At 44.5% G+C, this 22,581-nt stretch overlaps 1 protein-coding gene and 1 long non-coding RNA gene across 2 annotated transcripts in view; one reads left to right on the forward strand and one right to left on the reverse strand.

Annotated features, from left to right (window-relative positions):
* Positions 1 to 12,807, reverse strand: part of PTPRG (protein tyrosine phosphatase receptor type G) — a 392,257-nt gene extending 379,450 nt beyond the window's left edge. Inside the window, exon 1 of the mRNA XM_053989294.1 lies at positions 12,695 to 12,807. Within this exon, the coding sequence (XP_053845269.1) occupies positions 12,695 to 12,779 (85 nt within the window). The 5' untranslated portion in view covers positions 12,780 to 12,807. The remainder of the gene's footprint in view (positions 1 to 12,694) is intronic.
* Positions 12,020 to 22,086, forward strand: LOC128813873 (uncharacterized). The gene is made up of 3 exons (XR_008439203.1): positions 12,020 to 12,166; positions 19,948 to 20,076; positions 20,586 to 22,086. It is a non-coding gene; the product is annotated as an uncharacterized LOC128813873 (long non-coding RNA).
* Positions 22,087 to 22,581: the final 495 nt, after the last annotated feature.

Here is a 22,581-nt window from a genome sequence, read left to right on the forward strand (position 1 = left end):
ATAGCCTCAGTTCAACTGAAAGCACAACTGTCAGGCACATCAGTAATTCTGTCCTGATTGCCAGCTTTTTAGCAAGTGAACTTGTTACTAATAGGGTGCAAATGAGACAAGGTGGAGTTGTTACTCATTGACAGTGAGCATCTTAGAAACCTCATCTGTCTCTGCACCCACAATGCAGATCATGTCTCCCAAATACAGGAGTGAAGGGGGGAATGCAATCTCAAACTACAGGAATGAAGAGTTATTGATAAAGACAAGTCAAAACTGTACAGTGTGAAGGTGTAATCAAGATTACTGTGAAGTTATAAGACTCCTCAGAACCAATGAAAAAAGTTAATTTTCTTCCTAAGTTGGTTTTCACCTTGGAAACTAATTGTTGAAAGAGAAAAGGTCACACTGCTTAATAGCATGAAATAAGGAAAATAGTACATGCAGATAGTGCTTGACACTAAGTATTAATTACCTTTTTGGCAGAGCATCTGTTTGTGCTGTGATGTATTACTCCTTACACTGAACCATGGCTTGGGATTCTTAGGATAGGTGTCACTAGTGTGTGGACAAGTCACTTTTACCTTACATCCCTGGATCCCAGGTGTGCTTATGTATTTTTAAACACAGCTGGTTTCTTGGCACATAAGGATGAATTGCTGTGTGGTTTTAAGTTATTAGTTAACTAATTTGCTGTTTTGTTACCAAATTCAGGAAATTCACACACAACTCCTATGCTGCCTCCAAGGGTGAAGGAAATGTGCTCTTCATCATGTCATCTAGTTACTGATTTTGTTTTGTTCCTACAAAACACTACTTCAGCTGTTAACTTAAGAGAATAGTCGCTTGCTTTGATTACCAAGGTAGCCAGATCTGCCTTTTTTTGCCCTTGGTTTGCCCTCTTCCTTAACTCATGAACATATCTGAATCAAAGCAAGCAGAAGGAAAAGAAAAGGTGAGAGAAAAATGAACCCAAGAAATTAAAGTAACAGGTATCTCATAACACTTAGGCACTTCAAAGGAAGGTCAAACAGGAAATAAGGTTTAGACCAAGTAAAGGTTCTTGCATTCAGAATTAAGCATTCCAGGAATTCTTCAACATTTCTTAAATTACAAGAAGCATTGAGCAAGATCATAGCAAGCCAAAGAACCACCCCAGAAAAATACAGGCATTTACTTTTCCAGCAAACCACCAAGGATGATTTCCTTGTCACCCTGATCACCCTGTGATCAACTCATGAGAGCAGCAACACTTCCTCTTTTGGACATTTCATCAGAGCACTGCCATCAGGTATTTTCTCTAACAGCACATGATGGCTCACCATTGCCTTACCTGGGAAGCCCCAGCACTGCTGCAGTGTGAATTCCATGCTGAATTTGACTCAGGGTAATTGTTATTGCTGGCAATCTGCTGGCTATGGGGTAAAAGCCAGCTGACAACACAACAGCTTCTTACATGAATTGGCATAATGCAGAAATATCCTAGCCAAAGACTGAAAGCACAGAGACCCAGACTCTGCTTTTTCCACTGGAAGTCATCCCTGCAGATCACTGCCCAAATGTGCCAGGGAAAGCCTGAGCTGCTTTGCCAGTGCAGGACTCCAGGGTCTCAACATTCACTACAGCCCCCAAGATATTTTTAAACTACTTCTAACTGCCAAGTATTTTTTACTGCATTTATTTCTCAGTGATGACTTAGAGTAAGTGCTTATTTTTAAATCATATTTGACATTTTGTTCGGTACATTGGAAAATAAACCAATTCCTACATATGCAAAAATTAGGAATTAATGAGGCCTGGCAATTATCTTGATGGAAAAAACCAAGTGACTTAGTTGAACATACAGAGACTCACTTAAAAAAAAAAGTCTGCTCTAGTAGTTAAAAAACAAACGAAATTGCTTCTTATTGATTTTAATTTAGGTTGAAACACTAGCTGTCTCTCCAACAAAGCCAGAAATGGAAACAACTATAAATGAGTACAAGATGTGATAAGATAGACAGATTCTTAAGCAATCTAGTACAGAGATGACCTCCAGTTTAGACAGTAGTTAAAATATGATATCATATGTATGGATCAATAAGAAAGTTTGCATTTGTCTCAGCTCCAAAAGCTTCAGAGCTACGTTCTCTTTTCTTTAGCAACTCTAAAATGTTGTCCAATTAAGCTCTGGGGTTTTTTTTCTCACACATCCTCTAGATTCTAATTTACAAATAAAATCAAGAGAAGCAATTAAATGTTTAGTACTATCAGCATGTTTCCCCAAGTGATGCACATGTGGAACAGAATAGAAGTAGTCCAATCTTGATACAGGAGAATGGGTTACAAATTGAAATACGTTCCCATTACCATTACTCACAGGCTTCACGCTCTAGCAAGTCCCAGAATCAGCACCACGCTGCCCATCCCTGCACAGCACAGGAGCCTGCACCTCCAGTCTGCCAGGCTGCAGCAACTCTGCTCCTCTGCACTCCAGCCTCCAGAGCCAGCACGGACACAGAGCAGGGCTCAGGGTGCACAGAACAGTGTGTGCAGCACAGAACAACACTAGAAGGGACTTTTGGTGATGGCCATCCAGCCCATCCTGTTAAAGGCTAATTAAAACCTTCCTGGCAAACTGCCTGGTCACTCTTCTCTGCTCTCCAGACAGCATGCACTGCCAGGGCCTGCCTGAAGCACATCAGAGCATCAGGATCAATCAAGCATGATTTATGATCCTTTCAGCACACCAGAACTTGAGCCAACATTACCTGGTAGGTTCAGATCAGGTCTTCTCTATTTTTTGTGAAGGCTCCTATATTTGGAAGGCAGGTCTCCCTCTCTCCTTTAGTTATAAATATCTTTCCACTTTCTCACATACCTTTGCATATCCGAGGCTCTTCACAGATAGTATCAGTTGAGGGAGAAGGGGCTGTTTTTTCACCATTTGATACACAATGCTAATCAGACACAATCAAGGTAAAAAGCTAAAAGCATCCAAGGGAGGTCACCTGTCACAGTTGAGATGACCACAGTACACAGACACCAACTACACAATTTCAGAAAGCTTTAAGTATTCCCCCAACAGAGTAACACCATACCTCATCAGAAGGCTTCATGTGTCTGCCCATACAGAGTAACACCACACCACTTCAGAAGGCTGCAAGCATCTGCCCTCCTTGTTCTTTAGCAGAACCTTTTATACCCTCGTGTTGATGCATGGCACCTGTGTGCCCTCTGTTCCCTTTGGGATTGGTCAGTGCCCCTGGGCACTCCATGGCTCATTGCTGTCAGTGCTGCTCACCTGCTTCTCACAGCTGGACCCATTGGGGGTGAGGCTGGGCCAGCCCCACTCCCAATTCCCACAAACTGTGCCTACAGCACCCTAATGGAACAGTGGCACAGTAACAGAGCAATCGAAATTCTTGCAAACAATATCCAGCTCAATATCCAGTCCCCCCACCCACTTCCAGCAGAGGAGGAAAAGAAACACTTTCTACCAAAACCAGCAGCACGATTAACAGTAACGGTGAGGGTATGGACATGGCAAACCCTCCCACATTCCTGGGAAAGCACTGCCTCCTTGGGATTGCACCCACATTGCAATACCCACTCCAGTGTGATGGAGCTCATCTTGGGTCATCACACCAGGGTGGTAAGTGTGGCCAGAAGGTCACAGGCAGATTCTGGAGCTCTGTGAAACCTCCAGTGTACCGTGTCTGACAGAAGTCAAAGCCTGGCTTTGATAACTCCACATCACCTGGACTGTTAAAAGGATGCACAGATCGCTACTCCCTTAAAAACTATTTGGCTTAAAGAGGAAACAAACAAAACCAGAAGAAATTATCTTAGAGACACTAAGACTGCAGAGGACTTAAGCCTTTCTTTCTATTTCTAAAATTCCCATTATGGCAGTATTCAAGCCACATTTAAAAAAAAATTAAAGGGGAAAGAAGATGAATTTGAAGAGCTTATGAAAGTAACGTTAGAAGCCCTAAGAATCAGTGATCCACGCCACATCCACTGAACAGCAGTGTATTTTGTTCAGCACTGACTCCAATAATGATCTAGAAGTCATACTAGGCAAACAATCAACATGAGCTTCCTTGCTGCACCAGAAAAATAGGCCACTGAAAATCCCTGGACAAACAGAAAGGGCAATAGCATTGCACATACCTAATATGAACAAGATCAGTGTTCAGTTCTGGTGTGCACCTTTCTAAAAAAAAAGAAAAAACCTAGAGAAAAGGACAAAAAAAATACTCTGACAAAAAATTATTCAAGGACTGGATAAAATTTCATGGCAAAGGGTTTGTGAGGCTCAGGTCAAAGGGTTAATCAGGACATTGTAACATGGTTTTATCCTAATGTGGTAGTACTCCCACGGTAACAAAATATCAGAGGGCTCTTTAAACTAGTAGGGAAAAGTGAAACAGATAAGAGACAGTTGTTAAAGTAGTTGTATATATATAGTTTGATATTCAGTAATTTAAGCAACACTTTTTTTGGTGGCTTATTTATTTTGGTAACTACTTTGCTCATAGAAAGAAGTTTGGGATAATTTCAAAATGGGCACCACACAAATAATTGATTTAAAAGAGACAACTGACAACAATTCCGAGGACTGATACATATGATAAAGCATTCCAAGGACTGATACATATCATAAAGCATCCTCCAGAAAGCCAGAATTTGAACGGACAGACTGGACATCTCTGCTTCACCACAGGCAGACTCATACTGGAGGCGGTTTTACATTTCACCACATGGTAAAAGAAAAACTTTCAGAGAAGTATAAAGACAGTATTAATACAGCACCCCTTTGACACAAGGCCACCCAAAGGGAATATTGACAATAACAAGCACAGCTGTATTTCAGAATGATGTCGTGATGAGGGATATGGGACAAATCCTCACCTGGTGAAAGCTGTCTCAGCAACAGCAGCAGCAGTCGTGCCATGATGGTGTGCAGCAGCTGAGGATCTGCCATTGCACCAAGAGAAGAAATAACAGAACTTGCACATTTTGAACCCCAGTTTGCAAATATAACAATGAATTAATTCACAGTAAACAGGAGGGAAGCGCTTTGCAATGCATAAACAATGTAGTAAGAAACAATTTTAAAAGTCACAGTTTCTGAAACTGCTGTCACTGAGCACAAATTTTAACACTTACTTAAATAGCTAAAACTGTACAAAGGTGTCACTTCAGAACACAAACAGTTATACAGAAACCATATAATCTGATGCAAAACCCTTGGGCAAAGAAGGAAAAATAAACAACTAATTTTAGAACCTGAACACTCCATTAGCACTTCTCACCAATTAAAATATGATGCAACTGCTGTCAACAGGCAAATTTTAGTTGCATTTAAAGCATGGATTTAAATACAATATACACAAGCTACTGCACTGTAACAATAATAAGTCAACTACCTACAAGTAGAATGGAGGCCAACAAGAAGAGACTTTCAACTGGTTCTCTCTGCCTATCCAGTGAATGGATGCAATGTTTAAAAGACAGACACGCTGCACAATCCCTCATTTCTACTTTGACTGCAGTAAATCTATACCATAATCTCCAGAAGTCTAAAAGCACCTTAGTAATCTAAATGCCAATGGAAGTCTATAAAAATTTAATCTTTAAACTCAATTTTGATAGCAATGTAGATCTGCACTTAATTATTTGAAAGTTACTAGGTATCTTTATTGTTTCCAGGGGGTTGGGAATGGGGAGGGATGGCTGGACACAAGCCTCACACTGAGGCCGCTAAACAGAGGTTTAATAGAAACATTTGTCGACAAAAAATAAATTCACTAAACTTGCCCTAAAAAGCTCTTTGTCAAAACCTATTTATTTTGCAATATGCATCACAAATTTCACTACCTTCTAAGATACAAACCAAATTCTTGTAAAATCCAGAAGGTGTGAGGGAGGTGGGGAAAGGGAAAAAAGATTATTCAGAGAAGCATTTCTAAGCACACCAAACTGACACAAAGGTAGAGAGCGGTTCTCAGTGATGGGAGTTACTTCAGGGACATTCTTGTTCCAAAGAAATGTAGAGACCAAAACAAAGTAATTTCCTTTCAGCTGAGGACCATCAACATGGGCCAGGACAGAACTGTTTCTATTTACCTCTGCAGTAGAAAAATTACTTTTACAGCGCATGGGCACAACATTACCACCACATCCTGCTTATTCAGTGTTCACCTCTTCTTACACTGAAGTTCTCTTCCACTCTGGGACAACCAACACTGGTCATCAACCAGCCTGACAACCTCTCCAAGGAACTCCAGGTCTAAGACTTTAGATTAAAAAACAATAATCTGAGTAGATACCTTTATAGGAGCAAGAAAAGGGCAAGGACTGCTTTGGTTAAAGCAAGTATTATAGCATTTCCTATGTCTCTTGCAAGCCTCCTGCAAGGACAGAAGATGGAAAGAGTGAGGTGTGGAAAAACTGAACAACTCTTCACTTTGCCTGGGAGAAGTTATCAGATAGCTTTCCTTTCCTGTCAGCAGAATAAACTGACTCCCAACAGAACTTTTAACAGCACTCTGTCAGAGAGACAGGCACATTTTACTTCAAAAAAAAGAACAAAGCAGCTGCCACAAGACCAAATAACATCCTGCATTTTGCTCCGAAATACCACTGCAGCTCTTCAGGGCTCAAGGTTTCATTCATTACATTGCTGCAAGCAGAGAAAAGGATTTTTCAAAGGAGCTTTCCTAAGCTAAGCATCCAAGTCTCAAAATACCTAGATTTTCTTTAGAAAGGCCCCCACACTATGAATGCAAAGCCCCTCAAAGCAGGCACTGGACAGGATAAACATCTATTAGGCACCACTGCAGCATTTGTGCATAGAAAAACTGCAACACCCACATCAATTGAGATTTTATGTGCCAGTACTGCTGGCAGGTGCATGATGCAGACATGTTTTAAGTTCTAGAAAATTGTTCATCATTATTCAAATGACTTGATAATTAAGAGCACTAGTACTTCAACTCCCAAGCAAACTTGGAGATTCATAATAAAACCACATGAAAAAAAAAAAGGCCATACAGTAACTGATTTACTTTAACCATAGTTCACTTGAATACTAATTCAAATTGCTCTAAAGTGAGCCATTCAGTGTAGCAAAACACAGTGACTGCATGAACTTCTGAGCTCCCTTACTGCCCTGTGCCTTCACTCCTCCTCCTCCTCCAAAGGAGGGAGTTTATTCTCACCACTGCTTCCTCCAGCCTCCCAGGAGTAGTATCAGGGGAAAGGAAAAATGAGACAAGAACAGCAATATCCATGGAGTATCTCAGCAGCATCATTGCTGTGCTTGCAATCTGCTCCCTAATTCATCTGTTCACTTTGAGGGTGGGAAGAGATTCTGCTTAGGCCACAAATATGTGACAGCTCAAGGCATAAAGCTGGAATCTGCTGTGTCCTGGCAGCTGTGCCTCAAGAAGATGAGTGCACACTGAAATGCAAGCATTTGGAGACACAACCAGTGCAGCCCAGATTCCTTCAAGAGCACACTTGTCCTCAGTGAAGTGGGCTGAGATCACCTTGGAGCACTGGAGGACCTGTCAGCACCACTGAAAGGAAGAAACCAATTTGACTTTCCCTGGGGCAAGTCATCTGTACCCTGCAATACAGATAACATGATCACCAGGGCAAGACACTGAGTAATGGAAAAATTAACAGCACTCAGGGATCATTTTTCTGTGGGTTTGGTTTTTTTTGGTTTTGTTTTGTTTTGTTTTTGGTTTTGTTTTTTTGTTTTTTGGGTTTTTTTTTCCTGTAAAGGTTTATGGACACACAAATGTGGAAACTAGTTGCTTTCGTCAAAAGTTATTCTCTAGTTGGGCACCTCCAGTTGGCCACACCCCAGGTTCTTCTGCTTAGGATGAAAGGGTGCATTAGTGCAGATCTTCCTTCTCTGCTTTGCTTCCAACCCATGTATGTGTTTACAAAAGTGATACTTCCTGGTGGAATTGGGCTGTACCTGGCAATCTGTGAAGTTATGTTCCCATCAACCTGTGCAAGAAGATGCAGATCCACAGTTTTCACTTGGAGGAAACACTGACATGGGTTTACCTCATGAAGTAGGGAAAACTTGATAAAGATACTTAGACACTTAAAGCAGCAAGCAGTCCCCAGAAGGAATATATAAACCATAAATTAACCCATATGGTGTATAACTAAATCCTCAGATGACTCCATATTTTTAAAAACATTTGTCGGATAAGCTTCACTTCCTAAAATACTTAAGAATTGTTGTTTAGAATGAAACTTAAAGTAGCATGGCACATAAACATAAACAATTACAATTTCATCAACACACAGGAGCAGCTCAGTAAAAATGGAGGCACAATAACTTGGGCAAACAGAAATTAGGCTCATTTTTTCATAATTTCTCCGATTAAAGTTATATATTAGCTAAAGTACAGTGTTATTACTAGACCCTTAGGCTTCAGAGCACATCATGCCACATGTTCATTTGGCTGCTAAAAAGCAGCAACCAAAAGATTAGCACTTTTTTCCAAGGACAGTTGAGATTAATAGTTTGAAGTCATTCCTTAATTTAACCATGAAACTTGTACATTTAAATTAGAGTCAACTTTAATAACATTTATTTCAGAAAACTGTAAGTGTGTTAGTCCTTGAGCACTGATTATAAGATGGATAGAGCTGTTAGCTGTCTTTTCTGTAATTGGAAACAAATTCCAACTATTAAACTTACAGAACTTGATAACAGTACAGCCAACACTTGTCCCTGCAAAGACCCAGAAACTGGGAGTGAAACCATCACCCTACTGAATCAATAGGTGATTTCCAGTGATTTTTTATGGTACCAAGCAGGATCTATTTGTTCCACAAAGGTTTCCAGTGTGGATGCAAGTGGGACAGGTGAAGGACATGACATCTCTGCTTGACTCACAGAAGTTCATCATGGCTCTAAGACACCCCTTTTCTGAACAGGATCAGAAACCCTTACATCCTCCTTTCCTAGACAAAAAAGAGAGGGTAAAGGGGATAGGAGAGCAATAAAAGAAATCCTAACTCATACACAGAGGCAAAAAATCCTTCTTGTCCTTCCAAGCAGAGCAACATCCCCAGCCTGGATACAGGCTTTGTAGATATTGCAGTATTGGTGAGGAAATTCCAGTTACCCTCAAATTGTGTTTCTTTTTTTTTTTTTTTTTTGAAAGCATTAAAATCCTTTCCTTCTGTGATGCCTCTTCCTCCCTCCCAACTTTAGGAAGCTCTTCCTCTGGCTGCTAGCACAGACAGCTCCTGTGACTGCTTGAAGACTTTTGCAAGCTGGGTCCAGGCCCCGTTAACCACAAGCCTGCTAAGGGACAGCAAAGCTCTCCCTGGAGTTCCCCCGCAAGAAGCAAATCACAAGCTCAGCTCTTGCAGCCTGGGAAGGCTCACTTGACTGTCTTTATCTGCAAGGACTCCATTAGCAACTTCCTGTAACATGTTTTGAAACAGCACTGAAAATAAGGGATAATTAAAATGTACGAAGTGTCATCTTCATAAAAGCCACAGGACTAAATAAAGTCTTGGAGGGCCCTCTCCTGTACATTCCGTATTTCTCTACGTGCACAATGCACCTTCCTCTGCAAAGTCTTTACTAGACAAAGCCAGTTTTCTCTGTACCTTTAAATATATCTGAAGAAGTATTTACTTAGTTCATAAGGCATAGCTCCCAGTATAATTTTTCCTCCAAGCAGAAGACAGTTACATTCAAAATTAACTCTCAGCTCAGATCTCGGAAGACTCAAAATCTAAAGCCATTTAGGCAGTTGCCAGGTTAGCAACAATTTGATTCATTACCAAAGAGCTAATCTAGACTCAAGAAAATCACTTTTATTTATGCATCCAGCCTAAGAAAATGGTAGCAATTGTCATTCCTTAAATGACAGGAATGTCAAAGAAGAGCTAAGAACTGCACAAATGTGTACTTCTGCCTTTACAAAAAAATATTTACTCTCTCTTGGCAAAGCACCAAGAAATCAGATAGTAAGGATATCACCTTAATGCTAATATTTATGTCTTACTGATTTTTGGTACTGTGAATTTAGATTAATGAGCAAACAGACCCCATGGAAACAACCTCTCTTACCTTGTCTTGGTTTGATTTATTAACCAATGCAATTACCAGTGACAAGCCCACAGAGAAATGCACTAAACTGTTCAGAAAGAGGAAACCCTTACCCATGTATTTTTTTGCCAGAGCGACTCCTTTCTCTTACTGCAACCAAAGGAACAACAACAACAAAAATACCTACTTAAACAGTGAAACCCTATTACTAACAAAGAAATACTGCAAAGACTTATTTTCTACATGGTTCATTTATCATTACTGAACAAAGAAAAGAATAGCCTCTATGTTTCCTCACAAAGTAAAGTGATTTGCAGGGGAGAAAACAAGTAGTGACCTCTCTTCTATTTAAAGGGAGCTAGATATGAAGCAGAAGGAAGAAGGATGCTTACAAATTAAAACCAAGCTGACAAATACCTTACTTCTTTAATCCCCTCTAGAAAATGCTATGAAAAGGTACAGAAGCATTTGTGGTAGATAGTAAATGGTTAATATCTGGCCGGGATTCCCTGCCAATTCAAATTCCGATGATCTGCCATTGGATGTTGTCAGCACCAATGTCCTGTTATAGCCCACAGAGATCCTCCCTGCAGCTTTCCTGCCTCGGGCATCTCTGATGTGCGGGATCAGAGCGTGAGGTGTCCCCGTTTATCAGGATGTTCCACTCACACCCCTCGGCTGCACGCACACCAGGTACTGCTGCTCTTCACAGGAAAGCTCAGGCACCGAGGTCTAACATGGTCGCGCTGTACAAAAACTAAAGGCATAAAAACCTTTCTGGAAAATAGTTTGCTTTCCAGGGAAACCTTTAGCAAGGAACAGCCCTGAAACATTCCCGAGTATTACACAGCTGTTTTATGGCTTCTGGCATTAAAGAGTTTACCAACACTCCGCAAGCGTCCTACTACCCTCTGCTTGCATCCATCTTCATATTCGAACCATAATGCAAATATTATCTGGTTCAAACATCGCTGATCTAAATCAGCAAGTCATGCAATACTGTCATATTAAACCAACATCAGGGCTTGTTTTCCTGCAGCATTCCTGGAGCCTGCCTTCTAGATGTAATTACTATACAATATATATCAGAACCAGAGAGAAAGGCATCACTCCAAGGGCTGAAATTGAGAAGAAATCAATACAAAGAAGATAAATATTTCGTCAAAAGCTGCAGAGATATTAACCCTCTCCCAAACTTAGTTTCTTTTTGCTTCAAATCATTTTACCATGTGAGAAGCTGCTGGAAGGAATGGGATGGGTCTATCTGCTTAGCTCTGCATTTGGTGTTAGGAAAAAAAAAGGGTATTCCAGGAAGATTTTTTTTTTTTTTAATGAGAAAAAAAAAATTAAAAAAACAAAAAAACCACATAAGTGAAAGTTCGTATAGAACCTCCAGAATTTAATTATTTCATTTGACTCTCGCACACCTGGCCGCGGCGAAGAAGCCGGGCAGGCTCAGGAGCCCAGGGCAAGGACGGGAGAAGCCGCGGTGGGGGCAGTTCCCCGGCAGAGGGGCTCGCGCTGCCCCCGGCGCGCATCCCCGCCCCATCCCCACAGGGAGGGAGGGAGCGCAGGGCAAAACACACCCCGGCATCGCTCGGGGCTCCCGGCCCTTCCCGGGGCGCTCGGAGCGGCCGCGGGTCCCGGCGGGCGCGCGCGCGGCGCGGGAGCGCGCCGGGCGGGGCCCGCGCTGCGCGCCGGCGGAGGGGCGCGCGCCCCGCGGGGGCGCCGGCGGCGCCACAGCGCCCCTGGCGGGCGGCCCGGGCACCGCGGAGGCGGCGGGAGCCCGAGCCCCGCGAGTTCCCCCGGGCCGGGGGGAGCGGCGGGGCCGCGCGTCCCAGCGCGGGGCGCGGGGCGGGCGAGAGCCCCCCCGGCCCCGTCACACGCGAGCCCTGCGGTTCGACACGGGGCGAGAAGCGATACACAGGCACCGGCCGTGGGGTTCGAAGGGGGGGGGAGAGCTGTACGGTGCTCGCCGAGTGCCCCCCGCCCGCGGAACCCCTCTCCCGCGGGTGCGCGGTGGTGGCCGCACAGCTCTAGCCCCGGTGCGGTGCGGGCGCGCAGCCCCGCGGGACTCCCCCCCGCCCTGCCAAGGTCAGCACGCGGCACGGCGAGACCCCCACCGCGGACACGAGTGGGGTGGGGAGGGCAGGGACCCGCGCACCGCGAAGTTTCTGGCGGGGGAACCGGGGGGCTGCGACGCGGGGTCGGAGCGCGGAGTCACGCTGCCTTTCGGGGCGGCGAGCGGCGGTCCCACAGCACAAAGGGAGCTCCAGGCAGACCCACGAAAGAAGAGCAGCGCGCAAGGACCCCCCCCCCACCCGCGCCCGCCCCACGCCGCCGGGCGCTGCAATGCACCGGAGACCGGGGACACCGCGCCGGCAGCGCGGAGCCGAGCCCGTGCTCCGCTCACGGCCCCACTCGCGGGCAGCGCAGCCCGCAGCCCGGAGAGTGCTGTGGAGCGGGAGGAGACCCAACGCTGGGGCCGCCCCGGCAAAGGGGCCCCCGCGATCCCTGGCGCATCCTCCGCGCTCGCGGGGTGCCCCGCCGGCTCCCCACGGGGGTCGCGGACACGTGTGGACGAGGCACCGGGAGCCCCCCCCAGCCGCCGCGCTCACTCACCGGGGAAGCACACCACATCATGGAGCACGGAGCTGGTGATTTTCAAGAAAAAGATCCACCAACACGGTTGCAGTAGCCTCCGCATGTCCAAAGCCGCACATCGAAAGGGGAAAGGGGCTAAAATAATTAACACACAGGGGGAGGAAAAAAAAAAAAAGGGGGGGGAGGGGGCAAAAAAAAAAAAAAAACTTGTTGAAAATAAGTTTCTCCCCGCACCCCTGTTCCTGCGGGAGAAAGCGGGGGGCTCCTGCTCGCCTCCTCTACGGGGGAAAAAAAAAAAATCCCCCCAAGCGCGGGCAGGGGGAGGACAGAGACGAGCGCCGGCGGGGCGCGGGGACCCCCCCGCGCGGCTCGGCGGGCGCGGGGCGGCGCGGCTCAGGCGGGCAGCAGCGGCGGGGCGCGCATGCCGCGGACGGGGCGCTCACAGCCGCCTCCGCGCACGGGCGGGCGGGCGGCGGTCAGCCGGGGCCCCGGCGCGCTCCATCCTGCCGTACAGGAAGTGGCGGGCGAGCCCGGATCCTGGCGGAGACTTTAAAGCGGGGCGAGGGAGAGAGAGGGAGAGAGAGCGCGGCGCGGCGGCGAGGCGAGGAGAGGCGAGGCGGCGGCGCGCCGGGCGCCCCGGCGGCGCGCCCCCGCCGCCCTTAAAGCGGCCGCGGCGGCGGGGCGGGGGCGCGCTCGTGTACACGCTCCCGCTCCCGTGCACGCTCCCGCCCCGCCGACTGTGCGTGAATTTGTGGAGGACGCCGCCGGCAGCGGCGGGCTTGGGGACGGTGTGTCGCCGAGCCGCGGAAATTCGCCGTTTGCAGTTTCGGGCTCCGCGCTTTCGCCCCGGCGGTGCCTGCTGGAAGTTACTCGTCTCGTTATGCCGCCCCCCGGTGCGTGCTGCGAGGGGGCCCTGTCCTTCGTGGTCCCCCTCTACTTTTGCGCATCGCTCGGTGTGCTGCCCCCTCCCCGCCCCAAGACCACGCAGTTTCACATCCCCTTCGAATCTGTCCCCCACAGAATCGCACAGCTCAGTGCTGTGCCCGGGTATTTCCAGAAATCCTCATGGAAATCATACAGATCTTGTTCTCCTCCAGTGATAGATATCTTTTTGGGTACTGCAAGAGACACCTCCGCCCCCAGTACCCCCAGAATCACATAGATTTTTCCTCCCCCAGTAATACTCATCATTCTGGGTGTTGCTGGAAGCATCCCACAAAATTGCTAATTTTTTTCCCAATATCGTGCATTATACTACGTATTTCCAGAGAGCCACCTCAAAATGAGATAATTATTTGATGCTTCTGTAAAGTCAGATGAAGGCTGTCCCAAGCCACTCTGCATCCACAACCCCTCCACGCCTCGTCGGCAGTTTCTGAATGGGTGATAATTTTGCACAGGAAACAGAAGCAGAAAATGGTGTGAATCCAGGATGAAGGGAAGGTTGTTTGTACTTGGTATTTCCTGGCTGTGCTGTGGTCTGCTGATGTTTAAATTTCATTCGATGGTAGTTTTTGTCTGTTTCTTCGTTAATTACATTCATTCCAGGGATTCAGTTTCAGAAAGGAAAGGGTTTGGCCAGGTTTATCAGCGAGTAGTGTGCTCAGCTCTGGCTCTGTCATTTGCTATGCTCCTCTTCACTTACCTGCAAACCTTCCACATTTGTGGTGTTTCCAGAGGAGAGGAGATGGTCGGCAGGAGGAGGAACAGAGTAGGAAAATTCAGAAGTCATTTGTGGAATGGCAGTGATTTTCTCTCCCCCTTCCTCAGCTTAGGGGTCACTAGAGCAGAGCCCTCAGGTAATTAGCACTGTCTGCAAGTGCTTTTGTGTCCATCCAGGTTTACCCCACTCAGCACAAGATGCCAAGGCAGTGGATTATGCTGCATCCAAAGGGCCCCTCATCAGGAGACATTTGTAGCCTTTGACTTTCTCCCCACATACCAGGTAATGACTGCCAAAAATCACAGTTGGAAGTTAAAAGTGCAGTCCTTATTGGCCAAAACTGCTCATCCCAGTAGGGATTTTTCAAGTGTAAGGATTTAAGGACCTGATTAGATATTCTCTGCCCTTGAGGACATTACCCATTGGGATGTGCAAAAATTAAAGAAGGTACTTGTGTATGGATTTGTCTAAAGCAGAGCAAAAATTTATAGGCCTTGGAGAAAGGTCTCATCCAACTTGTCCATTAAATCATTTCCCAGAACATGGTTTCAACTCTTATAAAAACAAAGATACAATTTTAAGAGCCAAATTTTCTTGAGATTTTTTTTTTTCCCTATGAAAGTCAAAATCAAATCCCCTCCTGCCTTGACCTTTTGGATTCTGCCGTGACATCTGGGCTCAGTTACTTATTGGGCTGTTCAGAAAAACCTGCAAAATATTCCCCTTTCAGCAACTGATTGCAACTTTGCTGTTCTATTTCAGCAGATAGGGAGGCAGGTTCTACACCAATACTGAGACCTGCCTCTTCAAATGATGTCTCCCTGGTATCATAAGAGGCAATCTTAAGGTGTTTCAATCTAAAAGTGGGCTTCAACAGGTCTCATTACATGAGAAAAGTTATTACACACTATTGCAGTATCACAAAAGAAGAGTAAAAGCAGTGGATTTCTTTTCAAAGAGCAGTTTGAATTAGTATTTTTCTCACTAATTCAAAATCCTTTGGAAAAGCTGTTAATTGCACCATTTTATATTTAAACATATTTTTAAATTCGTTTAGGGTTTTTCTCTCTTGGAAAATGACAAACCTGAAACTGGACCCATATCTTGGAATTGGAGGAATTTTGCATTTTCCATTCTTGGCACAAACATGAAAGTAAGATATAAAATGCAAAATCAGAGTAGTGTCTCCCGAGGAGCACAGATGACTTCAGATCTCTCTAAGCTGCTAAGGAAGATTTTAGAATGGCAGAGCTCCCATCAAAAACCAGAGGTGTTCAGGCTGGATATTCACAGTAGTCGCCTCAGGTCTGAACTTCTTAAAACAAATCTGTAAAAGCCCAATGTCAGCACGACCAGCTTGGTTCAGCCTGCTGTGGTACAACATGTACAATGACCCACTTTTCCTGGAGTGGGAAATCAATCATTGCATCGTCACACATCACTTTAGGAGCTGTGGTGGCAGAAGTAGCTTTGTTTCGCATTAGCAATTTGGGTGGGCAGAGAAATGGAAAGATGGATGATGGAGATGCAGAGAACAAAATTAAACACGGTTAAATGAGAATCCATTTCCTGCATGCAGTATCTCTGTGCCCGAGGCACGCTGTCTATCAACAATACACAGGTACAAATTGGCCTGCAGACGGATCTTTAACTACCCAAACACAGCAAACTGCATTAGCAGGATGCTGCTCTGCTGGGCTGGGGCCACCTGGCTGTGGAGCAGCCACATCAGATAGGACAGCTGATTCTTCCCAGCGACTGAAGTACTGTGGCTGGCGTGATTAAAATAACTGCTACTGTATTGAAGGGATTGAAAGGGGACATTATACCCCAGTGCAGCTAAACCAGACCAATGAGTGCTCTGCAAATCTTGCAATATTTATGGTTAGCATAGCAGGTGATGTCAAGGTGGAAGGAATGGGACAAGCAACCCTGGTTTGCTTGGAACAGTGAATAAAAGATAACTTTTATCCTTCTTTTCCCCCCTCCTGTTTGAACAAGTAATATTTTTATGCTACCTTCATCAACATACGGGCATGACTCCTGGGAAAGAAATGAAAGTCTGTTAATTTATTTGATCAGACATGAGAAATAATAGAAAACTGAAACAAAGTGTTGTATTTGTCATATGTTTGAATTAGTGAAAAGCTGAAGAAAGCAGAAAAATATTGCAAGGAGTTCAAAGATGAGAGGTTTTATTGAATTAGAAAATTATTAATAGCATTAATCACTTCCAAAAACAGGCTTCTTAACATCTATAATGACTATGTAAAGGATTGGAGAAATAAAAATCAAAGAAAAAATTCAGATAGACAAAGTTACACTTCTTTTTGTGACTAGAAAGAAAGGGATGAATTTTCCTTTATTTACAGCCAGCCTCACTGGAATGGTTAATCTGTGGGGAAAAGACCAGGTGAGCATCTAGCCCTGAAAGGATAATTCAACATGAAGTACGAAGAAGCAGCTAGTTCAGATTATAAGTAATGTGACGTATAAACTTTCAGATTAATTCAGCAGCCCTAGTTCCAGTTCAGCTTTGCATGGAAAGGGAAAAAAGGACGCTGAGTTTCATAAATTATACTATTGCAGAATTAGTTTCTCATGGCCTCAGGACAGATGCATTCTTCTCAGAGTATGCTGTGAGGCTTTGAAGGTCTTAACAAGGCATCTGAGAACCTGCTGAGAACCAGAGGTGGAGGGCAAGCAAAGTGCTGTGATAAAAGAGAGGGCTTTACTTCAATATAATCATAGCAATGAGCTGTGTTGTTTGATTTATGAAGATATAAAAATAAATGAACTCAGAGATGCAGGTAAAGCGAAAGGTATGAAGAATATTAATGGGTGATGCAAACTCTGGCAAGACATAGGCTGTGGGTCAAAGATTGCTGCAAGTGTTACAGGCTGCACATCTACAGCTCTACCAGCATGACAGGAATGAGCACTGACTTGAGAGATACTCCAAGATGTCCTGGCTGGGAAGTGTCCCACAGGGTTTGCACAAGGCTTTTTTGGAAGACCAATACATTTATTTTCTTGTGTTCTAAAAAAGGAGCAACCACCTTAGGGTAGCCGTAGGCTGAATAACTCAGAACAGACACTGGTCACATGCTGAGATGCCTACTTGAAAACTTCGAATTAACCTTGAAGTCAAACAGTTCTTTTGTCTCCCGAAACGGCCTCAAAATGGCTGTGTTTGTAAAAGTGTGTGTGGAGGGTAGGACTGATCAGCAGCGAGTTTCTTTTTCAAAAGCAGCTGTAGTTCCTGTGGTACGACCTTGCTAGGGCCCTGAGTGCGTGTTTAATTCACAAATCCTCTCCTGTTAAGAGAAGAATATAAAAATCTATCACCAGTGTGGCAGCGAGCAGAGCAAGCATGTTCATGACTAGAGCTGAGGGTGAGATGACAGACCCAGTTTTCTGTCCTGCTTGTCTGTGACTCAGTGGGAATTAAATTGGCAGAATTAATGAAATTAATGAGACAACAGACTTAGGGTCTTCCATTATTGGTGCAAATAGTTTCAATACTATTTGGGTTCAATGAAAGTCTTGGGATCCTCAGTTGCAGAAAAGCAGAGATGCTTTGAGTGAGAAGGCTCTATCCATGCTCGATGTTTTTCCACTATCGTGCCGCTTGCCAGGGAGATAACTGCAACTGTTAGGTTTTTCTACACAGTGAAGTTGACTTGAGGACAGGCAGAGTTTGCAGGCAGTGTGAACTCAGGCTGAATATAAGCTGCTGTAAGGAGCAGCAGGGGTGTGGTGTGCTGGATCTAGACATGTTACAGACACAGTTACCATGAGCAATCTTCATGTCCACATTCCAGCCCCCTTGTCTTCCTGGACTCCACAAAGCCAGTATCATAATGAGATACCTACTCTTTTAAAGACCTCATGCATTACAAGCAAAACATCATTAAAACCACAGACAAAATAGCTGAGAATGAATAAATTAATTGAAGGTGGAATTTCTGCTCTTCCTTTCCCCTCTTTCAGTCCACTGCTAATTTCTGCCAAAGAAGTCAGTGTGATAGGTCCCTGCCCTCCTGCACAGATGTCAGAAAGATGTGTCAGAAGCTACTGGTGAAGGGTAAAGACACAAGTGTGCTGTGGTCCCAAGGGGAGAGACAGTAATGACTCTGTAAAAACACATGACCTTCTGCTGTAAACCCATTGCAAATGGTGCCCAAAGCCAGGCCCCTGAAATTGCTCCACAATGAAGACCAATCAAGCAGACTGCAAAAAACACTTTCCTAGTCAATCCCAGGAGAGCACTTTCAAGAAACAAAAATCTGTTCTATAAAAGTAGAAGGAGAGTCCCAATCTGTTTAAGGAAAGAAGAGAAAGTTAAAGAGCATCATTTGCCATACCCATGTTCAGAGATACACGCTCTTTGACTGCAGGAATAAGATAATGTGCAAACTTGTATGTTCTGGCTATCTTTTTTAGTTGGTAATATCTTACAAGAGCTAGTACAGATGTGAATAATTACATTCCAGAACCTAATGCAGCCCCTGGTGGGAGGGTGGGGGGAGGAAGGGCCTTGACAGAACAAGGAAAGAAATAACACTTGTGAGGTACAGGAAAAGTAACTGTTACTTTATTTTGGGTCCCTGTGTTGCAACAGAGAAATTCAGATTGCATATTACAGCGTAGTTCTGTCTTTGCTATTCCTCTCTGGTTTCAGATATCTGTGTCTTTGCTGTTTGAGTATTTTTTTCTTAAAACATTAAGCAGTTACGCAAATATAGGCTTGTGTAAAGCACTCTGGATTTAAGTGTGGACAGGCAGTACATTAGCTAATATGATTCCATTAAAAAAGGCTTCCATAGCCAATGCCCCAATTAAATGAAGAAGTGTCAATATTAATAAACCTCCCAAAGAAAGGGATAAAATCAGATGCCCCAGTGACCCCTCAGACATGAGTTATTCAGATCAATACATACCCATAAGCACCGATGGAGATAGATAAACAACAGCAATGTATCCAGGCCACTGAGGTTTGGCAGTACAGCACACCCACAGTGTCTCTCCTTTGTTTTCTCTACTTTTGCTTTCCATTCCCTTATTCTCCAGTGTCAGGAGCATGAGCTACTTGTCTGCAAACTCCAGTTTCTTGCTTGGAGTTCATCCTGTCTCCTCTTGATGCCTGGACTAAAAAGGATTTCTTGGAAGCGTAAAGATGCCATCCAAAAAGTTGTATAAGCAGTAATCCAAATCCCTGACAGTTTACATCCCTAATGCAACCAAAATGATTTTCATTCATCTTTTCAATTGTCATCAAATACAGATCCACTGCAGCTGGGCACAACTCCACTGGGCATTCACTTTCCTGGAACTGCAACTACTTGGGTCCAAGTCAAAGTTTTGCCAGTGCAAGGAGGGATGTGACCAAATACCACAAAAATGCAGTTGTTACTTTCTACAGTGTTTTGCTACTTTGGGAGTGTGGCAAGGCTGTGCCCTTATCTTTCCTGCCCAGATTTCATGTTCGTGATACATATCTTCGTGCCATCAAGGTCTGGTAGTTACAATGCGTCCTGCTCACAGCCACAGTGTCGGAGGGTTTAAAGCATTTTAGAATTTCAGCATCTCTTTTTGTTGATTTCAGATGAATGGAAGAAGAGGATGCCAAGTTCCTGAAAGCAACAAACACTTTAATAAACACAACAAACACTGGGCCCAATTCTACCTTTGTCTATGCTGGTGTTAGTCTAACCTCTCTTCATGCATCTGTCAGGTAATTTGAGACAGTGTAACATGGGACAGAGTCAAACCCATTAATTTGGAAGAAGACAATTGCTTCCTCTGGCCCATGCCCAAGAAAATATACATAAGACCTACAAAAGATAATAGCAGAAGCTGTAATATTTTTTGTGTGTGGTTTTGGGTAAAAATATTCAATTCTGGACTGAAAACTAGGCTTTTGTAGCTAAGCTAAAAAGGGGGAATGTTTATCATAAGTGGCCTGAAGAGGAGTGCAACTAACATGTTTAGAACCTTGAACTGTTGTGTTAGTCCACACAAATTTATAATGCCACTTTTAAAATAACTAATGATGTCCAAATAGATTTTAGCATCTATTAAGGGTATCATCTTAAGACGCATTGATAGGGAACAAGGAAACTGAAAATTAAATTGTTAAGACTAATTAATAGCAAAGGAATATGAGACCTCATAATTTCACCCACAGCATCACAGTTAGTAAAATATTACACCTTTTTTTTTTTTTTTTTTTTCCCTCTGTAGCAGAAACACAACAAAATGACATTATTCTCTCGGGGTCAATATTAATTGCAAACCGATGGCCACTTCTGAGCACGGGAGTGTTCCCCGGGCCGCGTTTGCTGCCGGGGGTGAGCCCGGGCAGTCCCAGCCCGGGGCTGAGCCGGAGGCGGCTTCGAGCCACACGGGGGAGTCGCAATGCGCGCACGGCCAAGTTCGCGTCTCATAAATCACTCCTTGGAAACCTGATTTCTCCGTGCTGCCGCCTTGTCAGTCTGTCTGGGAGATAACACGAGATCTGCAGCACTTAGCACAGCAAAAACCAAAGCTGGAAACACGCTGTTTCTGTAACAGAACGGCCCGTAAGTACGGCGGGTCGGGGTTTTTGCAGGGGGAGAAATCTGTGCCAAGCGTGATTCTCTTCACTGAACGCTGAGCCACCAGCTTGCCCGGTGATGCCATGTAGAACTCTCAGAAAAGTTAAAGAAATCTCAGCCATCAGTAATAAAATACTCGCGATTTTGTGTAATCCATTGGGAAAGCAGAGGGTGTGGCAGGCTCATGGCGTGACACGGAATCTCCCAGCGGCAGTGGAACAGCAGTGCTGGAGCAGGAGCCAGGCCTGTGTCATCGCATTTCTCATTGCAATGATGGCACAGCCTTCCACCACACAGCTGCAGGAATACTGGGCACGGGCCACGGTGTGGGCAGGCTCTGATGCTCCTGTCCCAGGATTTAATGATCCTGGTATCCTGACAAAATCCACCTGCAGTAAGCACAGGCCATGAGCAGTGGACATACAGCCTGAAAATCCTGCAGCAGTGAGCCATCCTCATTCCCCAAGTCCATCCCAAGCTGGAGGACACGGCGCTGATGAGGGTCCTGAGCAATGCACAGAGGGAAGTTCAGACAGGGATCTCTCAACATGGTTTTCTTGCAGTACTCAGGCCATCCTAACGAACATTCCCTTGGATTTTTATAAATCGTTCTTATGACCTTACCATATCACACAGGAGACTTACTTTCCCAGCTTATTGTTACCTGCTACTAATCCAGACGGCTGCTCGCACAAGGCACCATTATCCAGCAGAACAACACGTCCTGACAAACGCTGTTCAGTGAGCACTGGCCACCAATCCGAGAGAGCCAGGGTCACTGCTGAACAATACCAAGAGAGCTCTCACTAGCTTCTTCTCCCTCCTCCATTCAATGAGCTGTTAATAGACAAGCTGTTAGAGAGAAAAAGAACTAAATAGTTTACAAGCTTACATTTGAAGGCCTGTGAATTGCATTAGCTGAGCCAGCTGAGTGAGAGCCAAGGCAATCTCCCCACGATTGTAGAAAATGGCATTGAGGCATGTGGAGGCAAAGAAAGAATGACAGTGACCAGGTTTACAATATGCAAAGCTGAAATAATTACTGCTTTCTGTGGCATAGAATTTTTAGCTGAACTACAATATGGAATCAAAGCATTCTGTTAAATGCACAAGTGTGTGTTTGTATTTTAAAACTTTCTCTCTTCTGTGCAAATATTTATTTACAGCGTTAATAAAAACTTTCTGAAGCTGATTTTTATTATTTCCTCATTGGACCCCCTCCTACCTCTCATTCTCTACTGCAGAGGCCACTCTCAGTATGAGAAATGACCACAGTATTTTTCATTACTCTCTGGGTTTTTTGGGGCCTAGCAGTTATAATATGAATGTGAACCACTTTCAATACAATTACCTGGACAATAATTTGTGATCTGTGGAGCTGGAATGTGCAACTGAAAATATTTGTAACCATTTGGTTACCAGCCAAGTGATTGACATAGTTCTTTTTCATATTTCATTCTGTCCTTTAACTTTACCAGAGGGGAAAAAAAAAAAATTGAAAAGCAGCAGAACTAGACAAATTAATAATAGTGAAATAGAAAAATTGAAAAGTAAAGAATGGAACCATCAAATCATTCATTTTAAGACATTCTGTGGCAGAAAAGAATGAAGGAAAGAACAGTTAAAAACCAGCCACTATCGAA

This window comes from Vidua macroura, chromosome 13, assembly GCF_024509145.1.
Source record: "Vidua macroura isolate BioBank_ID:100142 chromosome 13, ASM2450914v1, whole genome shotgun sequence".
Taxonomy (NCBI): domain Eukaryota; kingdom Metazoa; phylum Chordata; class Aves; order Passeriformes; family Viduidae; genus Vidua; species Vidua macroura.